The sequence below is a fragment of the Bubalus bubalis genome, chromosome 8 (assembly GCF_019923935.1).
Source record: "Bubalus bubalis isolate 160015118507 breed Murrah chromosome 8, NDDB_SH_1, whole genome shotgun sequence".
NCBI lineage: Eukaryota > Metazoa > Chordata > Mammalia > Artiodactyla > Bovidae > Bubalus > Bubalus bubalis.
The window spans coordinates 70,751,883-70,774,814 of NC_059164.1; the positions used below are offsets into that span (position 1 = coordinate 70,751,883).

Sequence of the window (22,932 nt, forward strand, 5' to 3'; positions counted from 1 at the left end):
TCTCTGGAATTCTTTAAGTCATCTTTGAAAGCTATGGAATCTTTGGGCTGGGACAGATGAAACAATAATTAGGGTTTCCTTGTTAAAAAACAAAAGGGAGGCAGGTGAAAAATTTATAAGTTTTGGTGGGAAAAATCTGACATTAGAAGCTTTTAACAAAGATGATTAGCAGTTCAAAGAAACTGCCCAAACTAACCTGATACCTTCAATATTTTATTATCTTCAAGCCTTATTTCTACCTAGAAATGAAATACTACATTTTCCCAATATTAAGTATTTATTTCTTTATATATACAAAAATATTTTACCAGGAGTATGCAGTCTCACAGATTGAACATTTCAGTAAATTTCATTTTGGACAACATATTAATATGTGAAAAGAAAAATTTACAGGGATAGTTGCTGAGAAGTCAATACTTAATTGTACTGCAGGTAGATTTTATTTATACAAGGACAGCAATAATGTCTCTTTTGTACAGGTACTAGTAATACAATTACTTGGAAAGCAGTAGCAATTAATTTTATTTTTAAACTTTTTCACCTTTAGCAGCTTCTTCAGCTTTAATTTTTTGGTTGTTAACAAGTATTTTGCCCTCCATTAAAAAAAAAAAATCTCTTCTACCATCATTTCACAGACTAGAGGTTAAAAAGAGCATGCATATGTGTTCAAAACAAAAATATACCAAAATGAAATGGGGGAAAAAACACCCAAAGTCCTCACATCAAATTTTCATCATGGGTTCTTAATAGAGCTAACATAACATGTAGAAAGTACACCAGATGCTGAACCCCAGTGTTCATTCTTCTAGCAAAATCCAAGATAACATTTTCTTAAAAACCAACGTTACTGAAGAAACAGGAATCAGCAGTTCTTTTTTAAAGAGAACACACAGCCAAAAGAAGTATTTACCTTGTATTTCAGTTACAGATGGAGATCAGCTATTCCTCAAATCAAGTTCCACTAAAAAGACTAAGGCATTTCTCAGTTAGACCATGTCTATCAGAACAAAGTATGTCCTGCAAAGCCTGCAAAGGTTACTCACATCACTGCCTGCTTCTTGTATTTAAGAGTAAGACGAGAACCACATATTTTAATTGGTAATGACTTATGGTTTAGTGATGGTAATAATATATATAGCAGAGTTTCCCTCATCCTCCAAGCTCCCAGGCCTCCTTGACTGATGTGAAGAAGGTTAAGTTTCAGGCATAGTTTGTCATATTTGTATGTTTCTACCCTGGCTTGCTGTGACTGAAGTGCAATAAAGATATTTATCCCCAACTTTTAAAATAAGACCTTTTGGCTTTTGCTCTGTGTTAGTAACAGTACTTGTTCACTGGGACTCAAGACAGATTTACAAGCATTAAGTCATTTAATCTGCCAAGTTGTAAGTGGCATTTACATCATCTGTAGATGTGTTCATTCAGTTTGTGCTGGAGATTAGAAAACAATTAAAGCTGGTAGGGGAAAAAAAAAGAATTGTTGCTTCTGGTCAGCTTTGGTGTATGGACGCAAGTCAGATTTCTCATAGCACTGCAGTATCAGCCAGTGCCCTGAAGCAGGTAGAGAACAGAACAAAAAAAAAATGCAGTCCTATTGGATTCGTGGTCCCCCAACTGGAGGTAACTGAATATGTTTCCCCATTTAAAGAAACAAATGCCTTTTAAACTTAATACTATGGGTTGAACTATAGGGCTGCAGTGATAAATTCAGGCAGAAGAATAAGGTAAGCAGCTTTAAGGGGCAAAGATCAGAGTGTCTTCAGATGTAATAGAGTACTGGATTGCTTACTTAAATTTTGTTTGACTTGTGAGTGGTCTGGTTGGTGAGGAGGAGGATTTCCTAAAGGTCTGGACTTAGAAAAGGATTCTGAACTCAAGACCTCCTGACCAAGGCCACTAAGAGACCAGAACACAACCTCTTTCAGGCTGGAACAACATCCTCAGAGCTGTTTTAAAACTGAAGGCAGAATTTCTAAATGGTGTGCACCTATCACTATGTTACCTCCAAGAGAGGTACACTTTAAAAGAACTAAAAAATAAGCCAACTCAGGGCAAATGAATATATATAATAAACAAATAAAGTAGCTTAATAAGGAATTTCCAATTTACCATTTACCTCATCAGAGTTATAAATTACGGTGAAGATAAATATTAAGTTAGTCTTATTTAACAAATGTATTATTAAAAGGGAGATGTAAATTTTCTCAATGGTCATATGGTCAGGAGTCATAATTAGGATCTCAGCCAGTAGAAGTGCACCAGCTCTATTTTTATAAAAAGAGAGACTATTTTAAAGAATGCAGTGCAGTGTACTGCAGAAGTAGTGCAAATCATGCTTTTAAAGTCGTCTTAGAAATGAGATAGCATCATTCCTTCACTTTCTAGTGTTTTAAGGACTCATTTTTGATTCTGTGTACTAAGTCATTCCAGAAACACACAAGTAATATGGTAAATTATGGAAAATATTAAAACTAAAACTTGAAGCTAGCAAAAATGCAGTTAAAAATAATCTTACCTTAAGAAAATTATAGAATTGTTATCTTCTTCAGACATATAATGTATATGTAAAAAATGATATGATGAATTATTACTCAATTGTATTCTTAAAAGTTTGTGAATATTAACTTGTTCTATATACAATAGTCCTGTTATTTAAAGTACTGAATTTCTCCCAAGAACTCCAAATCCATTACAGATGTTATTACATGAATTCTCACAACAAATCCAAGAGAAGGGCAGGTACTATAATCTCTAAGCCTGAACCATATCTCAAATTCATTTGACGGTTTAAATAAGTATTTCAGGAGGTTTCCATCCATGACTCTGTCCCTTTTCCCTAAGGAAATAAAGTTAGAATACCTTTCTGAGCTTAATTCCAAATATATTTTTCAGAAAGGGGATTAGTATCTGCCTCAAAGTAAAACCAGAGCCTCTGAAAACTATGTGAAAAGTTTCATAATGTCTAAGAATTTGGAAATAATTAAAAATGTAAGAGCATTAGTTATAATTACATAGTGAACATTTTAGTATTATTATCCATATATCTTGGGAGAATTTTACATATTATACACATAGCTGTGTATATATATTATATATATGATGACTCAAACATTTAAAAAATGACCTGCTAGCTATACACAGAAAACTTCAGGATTGCTTTTTCCATATGTAGTATAAAGACTCATCACTATAAAATTATTGGCTCCCTAGCCTGTGGTTCCTGGAAAATGGGGTGTTGTTTCAGAAGTCATAAAAGTACAATGTTAAGTAGACCAATTTTCAAAACTTTAATATTTACCAGTTTAAAATAATTATACCTAACTCCATGGCTATCCATCTGAAAAATCAACCCCAATCACTGGACTGGGACACTTGTTGTTATCCATAAAAATAAGTACAAATTTAAATGACTCTTTAAAACAAAGATCATCTTCTATGGTCACTGGGATATTACAGTCAAAGCAGTCAGTACCTGGCCATAGTCTATAATGCTACACTAACATATTTTATTGCTAATTTGAATTTTTTTCTAAATTTGTGTTAATATCCAATTTGCTCTTTTAAAGAAAACTTGTCCTTATAAGCTATTATATTAAATTTACTAGATTCTAGAGTCTAGGGTTCAGGCTACTATTGCTGTACTGGGTTTATGATATGATTTCTACCTTAGAAAGCTATGTTCAGCAGTTGTATGGTAAAAGTAAACAAAGTCCTGATGTATTGGATAGTATTTTATTTGACACTATCCAAATATCAAACAGAAATGGAAACTGCATAATCAAGGCTTGGTTATAATAAAAGGAAAAATTCTACTTGAGTGCATCACATTTATTACACTAGTTACAGTTAAATGACTTATCCAGGGACATCAACTCTATGGATATGCGATATTTGTATATTTAAAAATATATATATTTAGCTGTATATAAATAATCATGCCCTGAATGCTGAATGTGGATGCTCACCTGTCCACAAGGAATCCTCAGGTGCATTACTATGTTGGCACATTGTTTCCCAAAAGCATATGCACGCATATTTTTAAGAATATTTTTAATGTCACCTTAAGCTATTTTCTCTTCAGTAAAGCTAGTTATCTTAGACCTTCCCTACAGGAGAAGTTCACATTCCCTTGACCACAACTATACTGTCATTGCTATAGGAGAATTCCGGGGCCTCTGGGACTTCTTGCCCCAGCAGAGCTCTGCTGGTTTCTACAGAACCAGATGGGACTTCAGTTTCAAGTTCAATGACTCTTTATTGAGATAGATGAACTTTGCTATAAATTGATTCTTTTCGGCTCTGGCATCTAGATGGAAATGAAATCAACTGCATTGTTCCATTTTATATTAGGAGGAATCTCATGTGTATAAACTAGTTAGTCATGAATACCATTTATAATAGAAATAACTCAAGTGTAGACTGTTTTCTAAATAATGTGCACTTTATACCATGTGATAAGGCCTAAAATATGTCTGATGTAAAAACCATCTCTGTTGTGTCGATGGGTAAAATATCTTGTGGATAGACTTCTTGAGCTGCTCCAGTGATCCCCTAGAGGCTGCAGGCAGCGGCTCCAGTGATCCCCGAGAGGCTGCAGGCAGCGGCTCCAGTGATCCCCGAGAGGCTGCAGGCAGCGGCTCCAGTGATCCCCTAGAGGCTGCAGGCAGCGGCTCCAGTGATCCCCTAGAGGCTGCAGGCAGCGGCTCCAGTGATCCCCTAGAGGCTGCAGGCAGCAGCACGAAGGCACACTGCCGAAGACACCATACTTCCTGAGAATGTGAAAATAAAATTTCTCTTAAAATTTACAGCGTGTTGAGATGCTAAGTCATGGGACATCATCTCGACACTGTGCTTTGATTCATCTTTGAGAAGCCAAGACTTTGATGTAAATGTACGTGGTTTAAAAGTTACCAAAGTTACTAAAGGGTATGATCCATTTTGCTACCAATTTCCTATTCTAGGACAACGAACCTCCATACAGCTACTTGGGTGTTTGGTTTCATTGTGAAAAAGAACAGTGCCTGCTGCTTATTACCATGTATTTTCTCTTCCCTCTGAGTCCTCCGGGCTAGCATTCCATGTGACAGTCTTAGCTGAGGGGAAAACAAATTTCAGCAGCCAGGGATCTGGTGTCTACCACCAGACAAAGATGATCATCAAAGTTTAAGCACCTAACCTGTTAAGTGTGAATACTGTTTATGTGAAAAGCTAGCAGCAGTATAAAATATGGCTAACTTCGTTAAACAATAATCTGCATCTCTGAATATACTTTAGAAGAATTTATACCATCAAAGAATCCTAAAGGAAGATATTAACTGAGATGAATTTTGGAAATTTGTATATATTAATGTATCTAAAGAAGGAGAACTGTTTTCCTAATCAAAAAGTTTACTTCCTAAACAAAAAGTACATTTCCTAACAAATGTAAAAAAATATATAACATTATTTAATGCATATTATATAATACATACACTGTATATATTATATAATATATATGTAGTCTAGTGAGATAAAACATTTGACAATTTTTTCCAAATTTCATAAATTGTTCAATGGATTTGGTTCACAACACAACAAACTGAAAAAATACCCTAATGATCACATCACACTTCAAAAAGCAAACTGTTCACATAAGCCCCCAACTGCAAACTTAGAGGCATTTTTCAGCATCACAGAAATTTTCAGAGGCATGACACATTTGCTGATCATATCCTAATAGAAAACTGTATAAAGCAATAGGTACACTTTCATCAGTTAAACTTTTACAATGGATCAGCTCTCAGAGTCATTCTGTTACAAGGTTTGCAGGATAAGGCACTCTCCCGGCCGGTGTGGCCTCGCTCGCCGTGTACATGTTAACGAAGCATCAGCCCGTCACTGCAACGAATGAGAGTGCAAGGTACTACTCTTCATTTTTTCACGAGAGAGAGCAGGAAGGGAAAAACTAACACAGCTGCGTAAATTAGAACGGATAGCCATACAACTCTGAAATAATGAAGCTATGCTGCACTGAGCAGACTTCTGATGTCAGATTTGGATGGTAGTAGACTAGCTGTAGCACTGACATTAAAATTCTGCTTCTGTAAGAAATTGAATATATTAGGAAAGAAGGCCAATAAACTATTATTTTTTCCTAATAAGAGTAGCTGAACCTTCACTAAATACCGAACTAAATGACAGCTTTACAAAACTATTTCAAGTATTCATTATCACAGTGAAAATGTGAGACCAATGTTAGAGTGAATGATTTGAAAATTCCTTGGATGAAAAAGGCAAGGGTACTAAATCAAAACATATACAAAATGCTTCAACGCATTTCTTTATGTGATATGAATAGAAAGATTATCCATAAAAAGTTAGAAAAATTAAGATAAATTATATATTAGTACACCTTCTCAACCACATTTTATATAAAAATTCGGAATAGTGTACTGGTATTTCAATCTACACAATAAAAATGCCTGGACTTGGCAGATATCTTCTATCTGTGCATGTATTTATTCAGTAGGTTTATTTGTTGCAGTCACTTTTTGGAAAGTTTATTTGAATTGTGAACCTTACTGAATCATCAGTAAACCCAGCTGATTGGGACCCACTGTGGCTCCATTCTCAGTTTCTCTATGGCAGTCTGAAGTTTCTCAAAGGCTTTGTCTAGATTGTCATTGACGATGATCAGATCAAAATAGTGGTTGTATGCTCTCTGAATCCGTGCACTTTCATCCACTGTTTTCTTCAAGTCAGAGTCCTGGCAAAGAGTTTCAAGAGGAAAAGTTTACACAATGTATACTTACTTGCTCACAATCAACTCAAAATGAAAGAAGAAGTAACTAGGATGGATATTTGTTTTGAGTGTGATATCAATCCTCAAAATCTAATCTACATAGAGTGCTAAAAAATATATTACCATCTGTTCATATCCAGTCATTCCAGCTACATTCATGTTTGCATTTATGAGTATTGTGTCTTCTGTTTCTCTGATACTAAGATAAGATTCCTAATTAAAGGACTATTGACAATAATCTTAGGGTGAAATCCAAAGTAATAAGGAATTATTGTAGGTCTCTAGCCTCCAGGTAGCACTAGTGGTAAAGAACCTGCCTGCCAATGTAGGAGATGCAAGAGATGCAGGTTTGATCCCTGTGTTGGGAAGATCTCCTGGAGGAGGGCATGACAACCCACTCCAGTATTCATACTTGGGGAATCCCATGGACAGAGAAGCCTGGTGGGCTATGGTCCATAGGGTCTCAAAGAACAGGACATGACTGAAGCAACTTAGCACAGCACAGCCCGACTACATCATCCTTCTCAAAATATTTTTACTTTATGGAGTCTGTAAATCATGGAACCCAAATTTCAGTGGCTGTTAAGCTCAAAGCCAAATTTACTGCCTTTCTCTAAGAAAGAGAATCTCAGAAGAATAGTTTGATGACTACATGCTCCCCACCCCCAACAACAACAACAACAACACACACACACACTTAAATTTAATTTGTTATATATTTCATTATTGTTTATATTTCATAAAATACTTCTAGTCATTCTGGAATATTTAGGGAGAATAAGTAAAGAACAGGTTTTTTCATGAGCAAGTAAAGCTTTTCATTAAACTGTTTTAAATTTCACAGTACTTCTACTGGTTCTCCAAATATTCATTAAGTTCCTATTAAAATGTCTGTTTCATAATCCATGGATATAACAGTGAATAAGATGGAATGGGTTCTTACCATTTAGTGGAGGAGACAAATAAGAGGGCAAATAAACAAAAACTTGCAAGTTGTAGTAAGTACTATGAAAGAAACCAATCAGGAACAAAGAATTTTAAGAGACCTACCTTAGACAGAGTGACTCTACATATGAATAAATGACATTTAACCTACCTAAATGACATTTCCAGTTGAGCTATTTCACATCCTGAAAGATGATGCTGTGAAAGTGCTGCACTCAATATGTCAGCAAATTTGGAAAACTCAGCAGTGGCCACAGGACTGGAAAAGGTCAGTTTTCATTCCACTCCCAAAGAAAGGCAATGACAAAGAATGCTCAAACTACTGCACAATTGAACTCATCTCACACACTAGTAAAGTAATGCTCAAAATTCTCCAAGTCAGGCTTCAGCAATATGTGAACCGTGAACTTCCAGGTGTTCAAGCTGGTTTTAGAAAAGGCAGAGGAACCAGAGATCAAATTGCAAACATCTGCTGGATCATGGAAAAAGCAAGAGAGTTCCAGAAAAACATCTATTTCTGCTTTATTCACTATGCCAAAGCCTTTGACTGTATGGATCACAATCAACTGTGGAAAATTCTGAAAGAGATGGGAATACCAGACCACCTGACCTGCCTCTTGAGAAACCTATATGCAGGTCAGGAAGCAACAGTTAGAACCGGACATAGAACAAGAGACTGGTTCCAAATAGGAAAAGGAGTATGTCAAGGCTGTGTATTGTCACCCTGCTTATTTAACTTCTAGGCAAAGTAGAAGAGAAATGCTGGGCTGGAAGAAGCACAAGCTGGAATCAAGATTGCCAGGAGAAATATCAATAACCTCAGATATGCAGATGACACCACCCTTATGGCAGAAAGTGAAGAGGATCTAAAAAGCTTCTTGATGAAAGTGAAAGAGGAGAGTGAAAAAGTTGGCTTAAAGCTCAACATTCAGAAAACTAAGATCATGGCATCTGGTCCCATCACTTCATGGGAAATAGATGGGGAAACAGTGGAAACAGTGTCAGACTTTATTTTTCTGGGCTCCAAAATCACTGCAGATGGTGACTGCAGCCATGAAATTAAAAGGCGCTTACTCCTTGGAAGAAAAGTTATGACCAACCTAGATAGCATATTCAAAAGCAGAGACATTACTTTGCCAAAAAAGGTCTGTCTAGTCAAGGCTATGGTTTTTCCTGTGGTCATGTATGGATGTGAGAGTTGGACTGTGAAGAAAGCTGAGCGTTGAAGAATTGATGCTTTTGAACTGTGGTGTTGGAGAAGACTCTTGAGAGTCCCTTGGACTGCAAGGAGACCAACCAGTCCATCCTAAAGGAGATCAGTCCTGGGTGTTCATTGGAAGGACTGATGCTAAAGCTGAAACTCCAATACTTTGGCCACCTTATGCGACGAGTTGACTCATTGGAAAAGACTCTGATGCTGGGAGGGATTGGGGGCAGGAGGAGAAGGCGATGACAGAGGATGAAATGGCTGGATGGCATCACCTACTCGATGGAAATGGATTTGAGTAGACTCTGGGAGTTGGTGATGGACAGAGAGGTTTGGCGTGCTGCGATTCATGGGGTTGCAAAGAGTTGCACACAACTGAGTGACTGAACTGAACTGAAATGACATTTAAATTGAGAACTATAGTGGAGGAAAGAGCATTCCAGGCAGAGGAAACAGCAATGTAAAATCCAAGGGGAAAATGGATACTGAAAGATAAAAAGACCACCAAGATGGATGGAGGACAAGGGAGGATGGGGTAATAAGTTGAGACGGCACAGGCTAGGTCATGGAAGACCTAGATGCGATGGGAAGACATCTCTGGATTATGATGGAGGCAGAGAAGATGGAAATGACAGCAGAATAGACATATATTTTGGTGATAAAATTATCCAGTTTAGCTGATGGGCTGAATATGGAACGTGAGGAATATGAATGAATCAAAAATAGCTCGAGTTTCTAGCTTGAATAAATAGATAGTTGCAGAAGACGCAGAGTTGGGTGGGTGGGAGTGGGGGAAATATGATTTTGGGTGGGGGTTAAATAAAACATTCTACTTTGTACATGCTAAGTTTAAGGTGTCTATGAGACATCCAGGTGCAGCTGTAATGTTAAGTAGGTGAATGCTAGTGTAAATTGGAGCTCAGGTCTGGGTTATCAACACATAAACTAGGAACAGCAGCTTAATAATGGTAAATAAGTTAATGGATTTGGTGAAAACACCTAAAGGAAAGTAAAATAGTGAAGTGGGTTCTCAAGTAAGCTTGAGGGATATTAGTCCTTATATTTTAGTTAATATTTTCACTGAGATCTCTAAATCAGTTTGAAACAACTAAAATATCTTTGGGTTTCCCTGGTGGCTCAATGCAGAAGACCCAGGTTCGACACCTGGGTTGGGAAGATTCCCCTGGAGAAAGGAATGGCAACCCACTCCAGTATACTTTGCTGGAGCATACCATGAACAGAGGAGCCTTTTGTTATAGATGTATAAACAGGCCAACTTATAAACAAATCTTACCTAGTATAGTCATTAGCAATCTGTCCTGTTAAAACACAAATCAATTCTATTTGACGATAATAATCCTGTGACAATTATCTAGTATACCATATAGATGGAAGAATAAAAACTTCTCTCTCTGTATGGCTATAGAATGATCTCCAGAATGTATTAGTAAGTGAAAAAGGCAGGCAGACTACTGTATGTAAGAAGCTACCTTTAATGTAAGAAATGGGGGCAGGAGGATACACACACATATTTATATTAAAAATTGTGAAAATAGCTACCTATGTAGGTGGGAGGTTGGAGTACAGAGGACAGTAAAGCTAAATTTTGTTTGATTTAAAGATTTACTCTGGAACTATGAAAATGTATACAATTATATGACAAAATTAAATTCAAATAAAAAATAGTAATACCTAAAACTTAAAAGCAAAATAAAAAAGTGTTTCAAGTTGATGGCTTAAACACTGAATTATTTTAGTGACTTTAAAATAATATTCAAGGAATATATCATAATTTTTTAAAAAAGTTTTAAGTCTGAAACTTAAAACTTTTTAATAATCATATTGTTAATATTATGACTCAGGAATTACACATATAGTATGTGCTTATTATATATATGTAAAGTCTGAAATTATGTTAATGTTATTAGGAATGAAGACTTTCAGCATAGGAGGAAAAAAAACGATTAAAAAAAGTCAAAGAAGTTAAGTAAAAATGTAAAATCTGAGTTGAAACTATCAAACTGAGCTAATGATGTCTATATTCCAAAAGGGGGAAATATGTTTCCTTTATCTGGTCACTAAGAAGATCTCGAAACAATGACCAGCTAAGTTGAATACACACCTCTAGCATCCATAGGAGGCCTAAATACTACTTCCCACTAGAAGGAACCAGGGCTTTTGAAAGGCTGGTTCCAGATCTGGGCCAAGAAATGTGTAAGGATAACCTGGAGCAGCTCGTACCAGGAAGCAAAGAATCACTGAAGGTTATTGGGGTTGTATTAAAAAGACTCAGACAATAAGAGGAATAGGCTCCTCCTAGCTAAAGATGAGACAATTCACACATCAAAGAGTAATAACTGACTTAAGCACAGACACAGGGAGTATTTCAAGTGACTTTAAAATATAGTGATTTGATTTGACTGATATACTTAGTGGGATAAACCCTAAAGATAAAAGAGACAGTTCACAGGAATCATACCTGGTAGCATTTGTACACTTATATTCAGACTGCTGTGTATTGTGAGATAAAGCAAATGAGCAATTATGTGCTACTCTTAACATTCCCAGTGTTTTTGAGAACTGGGATACTCAGCACAGGAGAATGGAGTTATCATATAAAAGAGGTTAAGTATAAACCCTGTAATCCTGAACTTGATTGGGAAGTGTCAGTATAAATTCAAGATAGTTTCCTTCAAACATACAAACAGAAAAGCATATATCCAAATGAGCTCTGTCTACCTAAAAGGTGCATAAAGCTAGAAACAATGATCAATCTTGGGACAATGTGCATCTTTAATATTATAGTCCTAAAATAAAACATCATTTACTCTAAAAGGAACCAGAGCTTTTTGGATAAACAGCTGACTCCTGGCTTGGAACAGAAAATGTACAAGATGAGCCTGGAACATCTGTCTTACAGCAGGGAAGCTATATGAGACCATTAGGCTCATGAAATAGATCTCAAGGGCCAACTTAAATAAGCCCCCGTTGGTCAAAAATGGGACAATTTGAACATCAATAAGAATAACAACTGCAATAATAAAGTAAAATATATCAAGTTTAAATCCATGTGCTTGTGGATTTAAAAACTAAAAAACACAAACCTTATTTGGTCACCTGTGGAGTCTGTTATGGAACAAACCCATTATTCTGAAAACTGATCTATAAAGGGGAAGTATCAAGTATATTTTCTACTTTTCTGTATATACTCTACTTCAGAGTAATCAACTAGTTAATGAAAAAAAAGTCATTACTTAGAAGAATTCTAGTTTATAAATGCAGAATGAATGACAAACTTGGAATACTACCACTTCACATCACAGTTCCTAAAAAAAAACACACAAAAGATATCAGAAGAACTCTCCTGCCTCACAACTCAGACCACAAGTACGGAATAACAAAAGACACTGTGCATCTTTCGCATGTTAGCAATGGAACCCAGGGATTCCAGAGACAGGAAACGGTGAGCCCTATGATTATCCCAGGTTACACACCAGCTTGAAATAGCTTCCAGTCTGCAGCATAGGGAGGCGGAGCCCAGGAGGAGGCTACTGAACTCTCTCAGTTGTCAGCAGAGCTGACAGTCCAGGGAGAACAAGGCGGCAGGGGTTTGCAGGACAGAATACAGGATGGAACAGCAGCGTGGAGAGTGAACTCTGGAGACTTGCAAAAGACCCCCCTCCAAGCATTCAGCTGAATACCAATCCTTGAACATCACAACTACCCAGGGTCACCAAAGAACCACCAGGAAGGATGAGAAGCTATCATTCTGAGCCAGAAACAATATCCATGCCCACAGGCAGGACAGAAAACCTCTTGAGGCACAGGTCATCTGAGAGAGCACTCAAATGGGTTTTGCCTCAGCACTCAAGAGTAATTGCTCCTAGAATGAGAACTGCTCTGGTTTTAAAGCAAGATGTGAAAGGAACAAACAATTTCCAAATAGCTGCATTTCCCAGGACAAAATTCACAATATTATGTATCCAATAAATTACTAGGACTGCAAAGGTGCAAGAAAATAAGACTCACAATGAGGAGCAAAGTCATTAAATAATCCAGAACTGATGCAAATGTTAGAATTTGAAGACATGAAAACATTTATTATAACTATATTTCAGATATTCATAAAGCTCATTAGAGACATGGAGCAACCTGAAAAAGAACAAAGAAGACTAAAGCTACCTGATTTCAAGGCTAATCAGCTAAACTGTGGAAGAGGCAGAAGCAGGAGGGAGGGACTGTGAAGGGGCACAGGGAAACTTATGAGGTGATGGGCATGCCGTTTCTTTACTGTGATGGCCTCACAGGTGCACACATAAGCCCCAACTCATCAAGGTGTGTACTTTCAACATATATAGTTTATTGTATATCAATTATACCTCAATTAAGCTGGGGTGGGGGAAAAAAGATTTAGAAGACATTAGGTAAATGCAATGTGTTAATCTTGTTTGGATCCTGATTTGAACAAACTAACTAAAAAAAATTATAAATACTGAGGAAATGCAAATACAGACTATATATTGATAATATTAAGAAGCTGCTCTTCCTAATGTTTGATGTGTTAATGGCTTCATGGTTACATCCAAAATGCCTATCTTTAGAGATAAATACTAAAGTATTTATGGTTGATGTGATATCAAAGATGTGCTCCAAAATAATTCAAGGTAAGGGAGGAAGGGAAGAGAGGTTTAACTGTAACAAAAATGGCCATGTGTTATTGAAGCTAAGTGGTGGGCACATGGGGGTTCATGTCTTCCCTCTTTTCTACATATTTAAAACTTTTCACAACATGAGAAAAAGAGAGGGAGAAATGAAAACATGTAACAACTAAAAGTCAGTACACCTAACTCTACCCATAGTAAACCTTATGAACATCTTGTATAGGCCCTGTTTCCACAGTAGTAAAAAGAAGGAATTAGATTAATATGTACATTTTAACACTGTTCCATTTCCTTTTCACACAGAGTAAACTTCTGTTTTAAAATGGAGTGGACAATGATTTTTAAGTAAAAGCAATACTGTTCTAAATCCTAACTACATCCAGGGAACATATTTTTATTCTGTGATACCTTATGTAATGTGTTTGTTTCATAAATACAAATAGATAGAATTACACATGCCCAAAAGAAAAAGGAAAAACTTTAGGAGGAAAATAATACCGCTAGCCTGAGAAACACTCCTCACCGTCAAAAGTTTGGTAGTGACACCAGCCTCCACTACGGCCTTGTGCATGGCGCGCAGCGTGTCCAGCTCTGGAGCAGCGATGAACACAACATAGGGCATGAACTCGGATGTCCTCAGCACTTTCAGGGCCTGTGTAGGAGAAGGTTGCAAACCAATTTATATAGGGTTAGAATCTGAATTATGTTACCCTAAATAATCAAAGTCCACCTGCCCTCTTCCTAAAGATAAAGGACACAGTCTAACACCTGCTCCCCATCCCCTCACCTCCTTTCTATCCTTCTGATTCCATATAGTGCTTTCCTAAAATGGTGATCCATTAATTTTGTTCTGATTTCAGTTTCACTACTCTTTGGTACCCCTGAACAAAAAAAAAGTATTAAACTTAATGATTCCAAATCATTAAGAATGATATAAATGCTTTCTATGTTAATTGTAGAATTCTGTTAATATTGAAAAAGCAGAAATAATTTCAGTGTCCATTAACTGGAGAGTGGTTATATAAATAATCATATATCTGTACTACGAAATATCATGCAGCAATCACAAAAAAAGCTCTATAGTACCTAACATGAAAAAATCTTCAAAAAATACTGCTTAATGAAAAAAGGCTAAAGAATCTGTATAGAATTTTTCCATTTATGTATATAAGAAACAACAACAAAAGTAGAAAACCCATTACATTTTCTAAATATATATATATTTTTATTTAAAGCATACTTAAAATGACAGCATGATATGCACCAAACTATTAATAATACAAATCTCTGAGTAGGGAAAGGAGATTGGGTTGAGTGTAGAATGGTGGGAAGGGGTCAGTAAAGGACACAGAATGAGAATGAAATGAATGGGATATGTGTGTGAATGTGTGGGGGTGTGTGTGTGCTGGGTGGGAAGGGGTGTGACTCAAGCATCTATTGCCATCCAAGTCTCTGATGACTAATGGATTAGAGATGTAGTAAACTAGCTGTAGATGCATAATAAGGTTCTCTATTGCCACAGGTAATAGAGGAAAAGAGATATCCTCATAATCTGAAGACAAAAACTCCATAGGAACTAAAACTTAAAAAACAGCTTTGGAATTCATACAGCTTACTTGTGGGTTGACATCCAAAATGCAAGTTCTTCCAGTTTGGACAACTTCAAGAATGGAGTCGATCTTGGTTCCATAGAGATTTCCTTCATATTCCCCATGTTCCAAATACTTTCCAGCTTTAATATCAGCTTCCATCTCAGATCGTGACACAAATTTATATGCTTGGCCATCTTTTTCATCTTCCCTTGGTTTCCGTGAAGTAACTAAATAACACAGCATTGAGAATTTGTATAGAGACAATGCAATGTATTAAAATATAAACCAAAATGTACAGGGTAGCTTAAGACTTTTACATTTAGTGCAGGGGTTGACAAACCATGGCCTATGACCAAATCTTATTTTTGTAAATAAAGTTTATTTACAAAACCTGTTTGCTTATTGTAAATAATAATACTTCTGTAAAAAAGTTTTACTGGCACACAGCTTTGCTCATTCATTTTATCACCCATGTTTTCATTCATTTTACAAAGGCAGAATAGCTGCTGCTGCTAAGTCGCTTCAGTCGTGTCCGACTCTGTGTGACCCCATAGACGGCAGCCTACTAGGTGCCTCTGTCCCTGGCATTCTCCAGGCAAGAATACTGGAGTGGGTTGCCATTTCCTTCTCAGAATAGCTGTGGTACAGACTAAACGGACTACAAAATCTAAAATAAAAAAGTTTACTGACCCTGATCCACAGAAATGTTTTAAGAGGTAGTCTCCAATATACAATTTACATCCAAAAATATGCTATATAAAGTCAGTTTGAAACTCGAAATATATTTTACCTAGAAGCAGAGCCCTAACTTGAAATTCTTAACTAAGGTAAGAGCTAATAAGTGTGAAGTCAAGTCACAGTCACTCAGTCGTGTCGACTCTTTGCGACCCCATGGACTGTAGCCTACCAGGCTCCTCCCTCCATGGGATTCTCCAGGCAAGAGTACTGGAGTGGGTTGCCATTTCCTTCTTAAGTGTGAAATATATTGCAAATGAGTGTCTTTTCTATCTGACCAATACTCCCTTTCTCTTAAGGAGTATTAATTTCTTTATACTTTAACACTGCCTAATTGCAAGTCCAATAAGTGAGCAAAGTTCTATTCTTAGTTGGTATTATCAATTTTCTGAATTGTGGGTAGTTTTACCCACAAATTATCTGTCCTTTATTTCACCCTAGTACCACACCTTTCTTCTGGCTTCCTTCTAATTGACATTTCCAAATGTTAACTGTTTTGTTTTGTACCTCAGTGGTAGATCTAGCCACCTGGATGTTACTATGTTCTACTTTCTCTACTCTGACCTGAAGTATTCTTTCTGAGAGAATGAGAGAGAGATCAAGTCAAAGATCCTTTTATCTGGTATGTGAGAAACATACAACTCCTTTGCAACCTGGTTGTGCTAGGAACAAATAATTATCACCTTTCAAACTGTTGTAAAAATGCAGTTATGTACTCTCTGCCAACTTGCTAGAACTCCCTAGGAAGAAAGGTAATTTGTGTACGTGTGTGTATATTCAAGTTTAACCTTAATCTGAGTTTGGCTACATCAGATATATATATATATATAAATTCTACTTCTATTAGTCAAGTACTTACACAAGCAGAATATCTGAGGAAATCATTAACCATATGCAATTAAAGTTAGAAAGTAAACAGATGAAAAAGTGACAGTCAGTATTTGGACTATTTGTAACAACACACCAAGAAAACTTTTATAAGAACAAAACTTTAAGTTCAAGCTCAGTAACAAGTGTCTAATTGATAAATGAGATCATTATGTACAAGACAATTCCCTTTTTCCCCTGCTGTTTTCTGGCTCATCCCAGATTACTGTAGAGAGATTTATGAAGTCACTTAAAGAGCTTCAAGATGCTATAATGACTTTTCATATTAAAAAACGTGTAATCTCTAAGGTTTCTGGAATTCTTTACCACAAGTGGTATGATAAAATTTCGAAGGCAATTTGAAGTTCCCCAACTACACACATGCTAGGACTTGGCTTAGTATCTGTGAAGATAATTTTAGAAGAGTATGACTTTTGGTGATGCACCAGTGAAACCACATATGGAAATGTGCTGCCTGAAGTCGAATGTACAGACACACACACTGCCTCTACCACTGCCTCTATCACGTGGAGAGAATCTCACATTATTGGTGAAATGTTTTTGGTTTACAAGTGAATTTTAACTACAATACCATTCTCTAGTGGACACACACACACAATCTAAACTGCCACATAATTAAGTCTTTTTCCATTTTTAGAACAGAGAAATTAGATCAGGGTGACTTAACTACAGCTGATTCCTTAGACTTTTATGGTAACAGATTGTTTAGCAAAATTCTAATCTTCAGCAGCTCTTCATATAGTGAGGAAATAAGCAACAAAGTAACATTTGTTAACTATTCCAAGACATAGTAAAGAGAAAACATAATTAATAAGGTGGTTTAGCCAAGTAGATGAATAATTTTTAATATTTTATTTTAGGATCATATAATACATAAAGAAAATGAAATCAACTTAATCTAACAGCAGTATTTACCTCCTTCCCTATGAGACCTTGCCATCCAGACCACCAGACAATGTATCACAAGTTAAGGAAATTTGTCACACTTAATATTTTTTTGTATGTGTTAATTCTGAAGCTTAATAAAAACTAGATGTTATATAAATGTGAATGATTTAAAAAAAAGTAAGACACACTAACGTCATGTAACGAAGTGAGAGTTAATGTGTGGATATACATACATAATTCTATATAAAAATTCATATATGAATATTTACAGTTACTAAAAATAAATCTGTTGAAAGGTAAAATAGTATATCTTTCTGTAAATTAATCTGGCATGAAGAAAGCAAGATGAAATAAATATATTTATACTTCTATGTATAAATCCCTCTCTACATATATATCCTTTGGTTTACTAATTTTACATCTGAGATTTACATATACACAATTTAGTTGCTTGTAACAAAAATGCCACCCAAACCATGCAAATGGACGATAACAGAGAGGGTTAAATAAAGCATGGTATACTTATATACTAGAATATTAAGAAGCTAATATGATTAATTCTTAGGGTTTTTTAATCATGATAATATATACATAACATAAAATTTATCATTTTAACCATTATTAAGTGTACAATTCAGTGGCATTAAGTGCATTAACACTGTTGTGCAACCATTACCATTATTCATCTCCAGAATATTTTAATCATCCTATACAACAGAAACATAAAAAATAATTACACTCACTATTTAATATTCTTAGAGATACAGCAGAGATAGTTCCCAGAAACAGATGGTGCTATGGGGGAAAAAAAATTAAAGAGGAAACAGAAAATAATCCTAAAATGAAAATTATGACTAGTTGTGATAAACACTGATGAGATAGAAGATAAAGAATTCAAGGTAATCTTTTAAAGAGTAGAATAAAAAGATAAAAGGCTGGACAATATGAAAAGTAAGAGACAAAGGAAATAAATCCAGGATGTTCAACATCTAGCTAATAGAAATTCTAGAAAAAGTCAAAACAGAAAACAGAGAGAAATCATCCAAGAAACGTAATTCCCTAGAATGGAAGAGCATGAATTTCTAGTCTGAAGAGCCACAATCATCAGCACAAGGAATAAAAATAGATGCACACAAAGGCACATCATTATTATAAGATAATGAAAGCCAACAAAATAAAAAGACTCTGAAGGAAAATCAGGTCATTTATGAAAGAACAAAAATTAGAATGACGTCCTAGACTTCTTAAAAGACCCTGATGCTGGGAAAGAATGAAAGCAGAAGAAGAAGAGGGCAACGGAGGATAAATTGATTATATGGCATCACTGATTCAATGGACATGAACTTGGGCAAATTCTGGGAGACAGTGAGGAGCAGGGAAGCCTGGTGTGCTGCAGTCTACGGGGTCTCAAAGAGTTGGACATGACCTGGTGACTGAACAACAGACTTTTTAACCAAACTGGATTCAAGAGTAACATCTTTTCAGTATTACAATTTAGACTTTCTATTCTCAATTAATCAAATACAGGGCAAAAAATATACAACTTCAAACACAAAGATCCAAAAATTAACATCCATACACCATTTCCTGTCAAGCGGCAAGTGATGTGCCGCAGCAAAACAATGCAATAAACCAAGAAAGAAAAAGAATGGGAACCAGAAGCCATAGCTTCAACTCAGGACAACAATAAAGGGAAACATCCTTATGCTAACGTGGGATAGACAGAGAGGAGTGTGTGTAGTCCTCACTGAAGCAGGAAGACTGAGGCTTGTGAGACTGAGGTCTCCAAGAAAAATGCGTGACTTACCGAATAAGCCAGTCTTTGTTTTAATATGAAACTATATGCATGAATTCTGTCATAATTCATGCATATAGTTTTGTATTAAAACAAAGATTGACTGGCCCAGATAATCACGATGGTGTGATCACTGACCTAGAGGCAGACATCCTGGAATGTGAAGTCAAGTGGGCTTTAGAAAGCATCACTACGAACAAAGCTAGTGGAGGTGATGGAATTCCAGTTGAGCTATTCCAAATCCTGAAAGATGATGCTGTGAAAGTGCTGCACTCAATATGCCAGCAAATGTGGAAAACTCAGCAGTGGCCACAGGACTGGAAAAGGTCAGTTTTCATTCCAATCCCAAAGAAAGGCAATGCCAAAGAATGCTCAAACTACCGCACAATTGCACTCATCTCACACGCTAGTAAAGTAATGCTCAAAATTCTCCAAGCCAGACTTCAGCAATATGTGAACCGTGAACTTCCTGACGTTCAAGCTGGTTTTAGAAAAGGCAGAGGAACCAGAGATCAAATTGCCAACATCTGCTGGATCATGGAAAAAGCAAGAGAGTTCCAGAAAAACATCTATTTCTGCTTTATTGACTATGCCAAAGCCTTTGACTGTGTGGATCACAATCAACTGTGGAAAATTCTGAAAGAGATGGGAATACCAGACCACCTGACCTGCCTCTTGAAAAATGTGTATGCAGGTCAGGAAGCAACAGTTAGAACTGGACATGGAACAACAGACTGGTTCCAAATAGGAAAAGGAGTACGTCAAGGCTGTATATTGTCACCCTGTTTATTTAACTTCTATGCAGAGTACCTCATGAGAAACGCTGGGCTGGAAGAAGCACAAGCTGGAATCAAGATTGCCGGGAGAAATATCAATCACCTCAGATATGCAGATGACACCACCCTTATGGCAGAAAGTGAGGAGGAACTCAAAAGCCTCTGGATGAAAGTGAAAGAGGAGAGTGAAAAAGTTGGCTTAAAGCTCAACATTCAGAAAATGAAGATCATGGTATCTGGTCCCATCACTTCATGGGAAATAGATGGGGAAACAGTGGAAACAGTGTCAGACTTTATTTTTCTGGGCTCCAAAGTCACTGCAGATGGTGACTGCAGCCATGAAATTAAAAGACGCTTACTCCTTGGAAGGAAAGTTATGACCAAGCTAGATAGCATATTCAAAAGCAGAGACATTACTTTGCCAACAAAGGTTCGTCTAGTCAAGGCTATGGTTTTTCCTGTGGTCATGTATGGATGTGAGAGTTGGACTGTGAAGAAGGCTGAGCACCGAAGAATTGATGCTTTTGAACTGTGGTGTTGGAGAAGACTCTTGCGAGTCCCTTGGACTGCAAGGAGATCCAACCAGTCCATTCTGAAGGAGATTAGCCTTGGGATTTCTTTGGAAGGAATGATGCTAAAGCTGAAACTCCAGTACTTTGGCCACCTCATGCGAAGAGTTGACTCATTGGAAAAGACTCTGATGCTGGGAGGGATTGGGGGCAGGAGGAGAAGGGGACGACAGAGGATGAGATGGCTGATGGCATCACTGACTCGATGGATGTGAGTCTGGGTGAACTCCGGGAGTTGGTGATGGACAGGGAGGCCTGGCGTGCTGCGATTCATGGGGTTGCAAAGAGTCGGACACGACTGAGCAACTGAACTGAACTAAGAGCTATCTTTATATTGGGAGGACACTCAGGAAGACAGTAGATAAGGCCTACCCACTGGATAGAGCAAGAAACAGCAGAATTAAGATATTATTAAAACATATGGAGGACTAACAGAAGAAATACCAGAAAGATTGAAAAGTGACTGTTTCTGGTAACTAGGTAGAAGACAATGGGGTTATTTTTCATTATATATTTTTAAGAACTAAATTAAAATATGCTACATGCATTAATTTGATAAAAACAGAAAACAAAATACTTTAAAATACTCTGGTCACAGTGAGATTTTTATTTTGTTAACTATTTAACTAGGATTTGTCTGATTTACTGATTTACAGTGTATACAATGCAACTCAAGCCCTAAAGGGATTACAAACAACACCCCTAAGAATGCTAGCAACAGGGTTACTGAGAACTGAATGTCTAAGCATACTGGATGAAAGGAGAGACACCCTAAAACTCATCTGAAAGAGATGGAGTGATGTCAGGCTAAGACCTGACTTGGAAAGCTTAAAGGAATTAAAACATCTACAGAAATTCTATGTGAATCAAAACGGGGCTTGTCAGCAATGGAAGCACAGAAACCGGAGTTACAAAGGCAAAACTGGCTTATATTCAGGGAAGAGATAAGTTCCCTTAAGTAAAGGCTCATATATCTCCAAGATGAAGACATAAAGACACATGTATAGTAGTCCTTATACTAAGGCAGATATATCATTTAACTCCTTGCTCTAACTCCATTCTCATCAAGCATGCTTTTGACATTATTTAACTTTCCTTGTAAATGTATGAATGGAGAAAGAATGCAAAGATGATAAAATGAGTAATGCTTGTACATAAAATGCTTGTACTTCCCATCATGTATTTTATACAGAAATAAATATGTGAACTTAATTAATCTTGCTTGCTCTGGAAGAAGAATCTCTTTTGATGTGCTATCAAAAAGCAGGCTCATGACCTTGAAGGAATGAGACCTATAAGCCAGAACACACAAATTCACAAAGGGACTGCGACATTGGGAGTGTCAGAGGATCCAGCATCTTTCCCCCTTTTCTTTACAATAAAATAAGTGAAAAACACAACTTTTCAAATATATGTCAATCATACAAGAAAATACAAAGCTAATGTTAATTTTGCCACAACTTTTAATACCTGCATTTAATGAACATTACCGGATTGAAGAGTCTGGAGAAGTGACTGCCACCAGGCAGCAAGCTGACAGAGGCTACCGTGCTATTTCACTGCTATTTCAAGACAGCTGTCGAGTTGTCGAGCTTTCAGTATCATTTGCTCTTTCATTTCCATTGGCATAATCAGAAATTCCTTGGGAATAAAATAATAGTAATTCCTACCCCCCACCTTGGCCCCCCTGCCGGCACACACATCCTTTCGTTCCAAATCAAATAGCAAAGGAAATGCAGAAGACTTACATGGCACTGTGGTTCCAAACCTAGTGGGATTTAACACTATGAACCTGTTTTTCAAGCTTCTTCGGCCCACACCTTGAGCTCCTATCAATACTAACGTCTTTCTCTGGAAGGGAGGCATTTTGGCTACCTCCTCGTATATCTGGATTTCATGACGATCGAATTCTAAATGTAAGGAAATAGGAAAACATCATATTCGGTTCTGTTCAGTGATGTTTTAGCTGTTTTGATAGTGAAGTATCACCTGAACTGTACTGACTTAGCATAGATTTTTAAAAATAAATTTGGTAAAGTACAATAAATTATTTTGTATTCTGATTTAAACATCTGCTTCCATCCTTTTGCCTTAA

The 22,932-nt window shown here is 36.7% G+C and overlaps 1 protein-coding gene across 3 annotated transcripts in view; it reads right to left on the reverse strand.

Annotated features, from left to right (window-relative positions):
* Positions 1–258: 258 nt before the first annotated feature.
* PALS2 (protein associated with LIN7 2, MAGUK p55 family member) overlaps positions 259–22,932 on the reverse strand; it is a 132,927-nt gene continuing 110,253 nt past the window's right edge. For all 3 annotated transcript variants that reach the window (XM_025291279.3, XM_025291280.3, XM_025291278.3), the window contains 4 exons: positions 22,586–22,747; positions 15,211–15,413; positions 14,118–14,246; positions 259–6,745 (listed from right to left, as the gene is read on the reverse strand). In XM_025291279.3, coding sequence (XP_025147064.1) covers positions 6,569–6,745; positions 14,118–14,246; positions 15,211–15,413; positions 22,586–22,747 — 671 coding nt within the window. In that variant the 3' untranslated portion in view covers positions 259–6,568. The remainder of the gene's footprint in view (positions 6,746–14,117; positions 14,247–15,210; positions 15,414–22,585; positions 22,748–22,932) is intronic.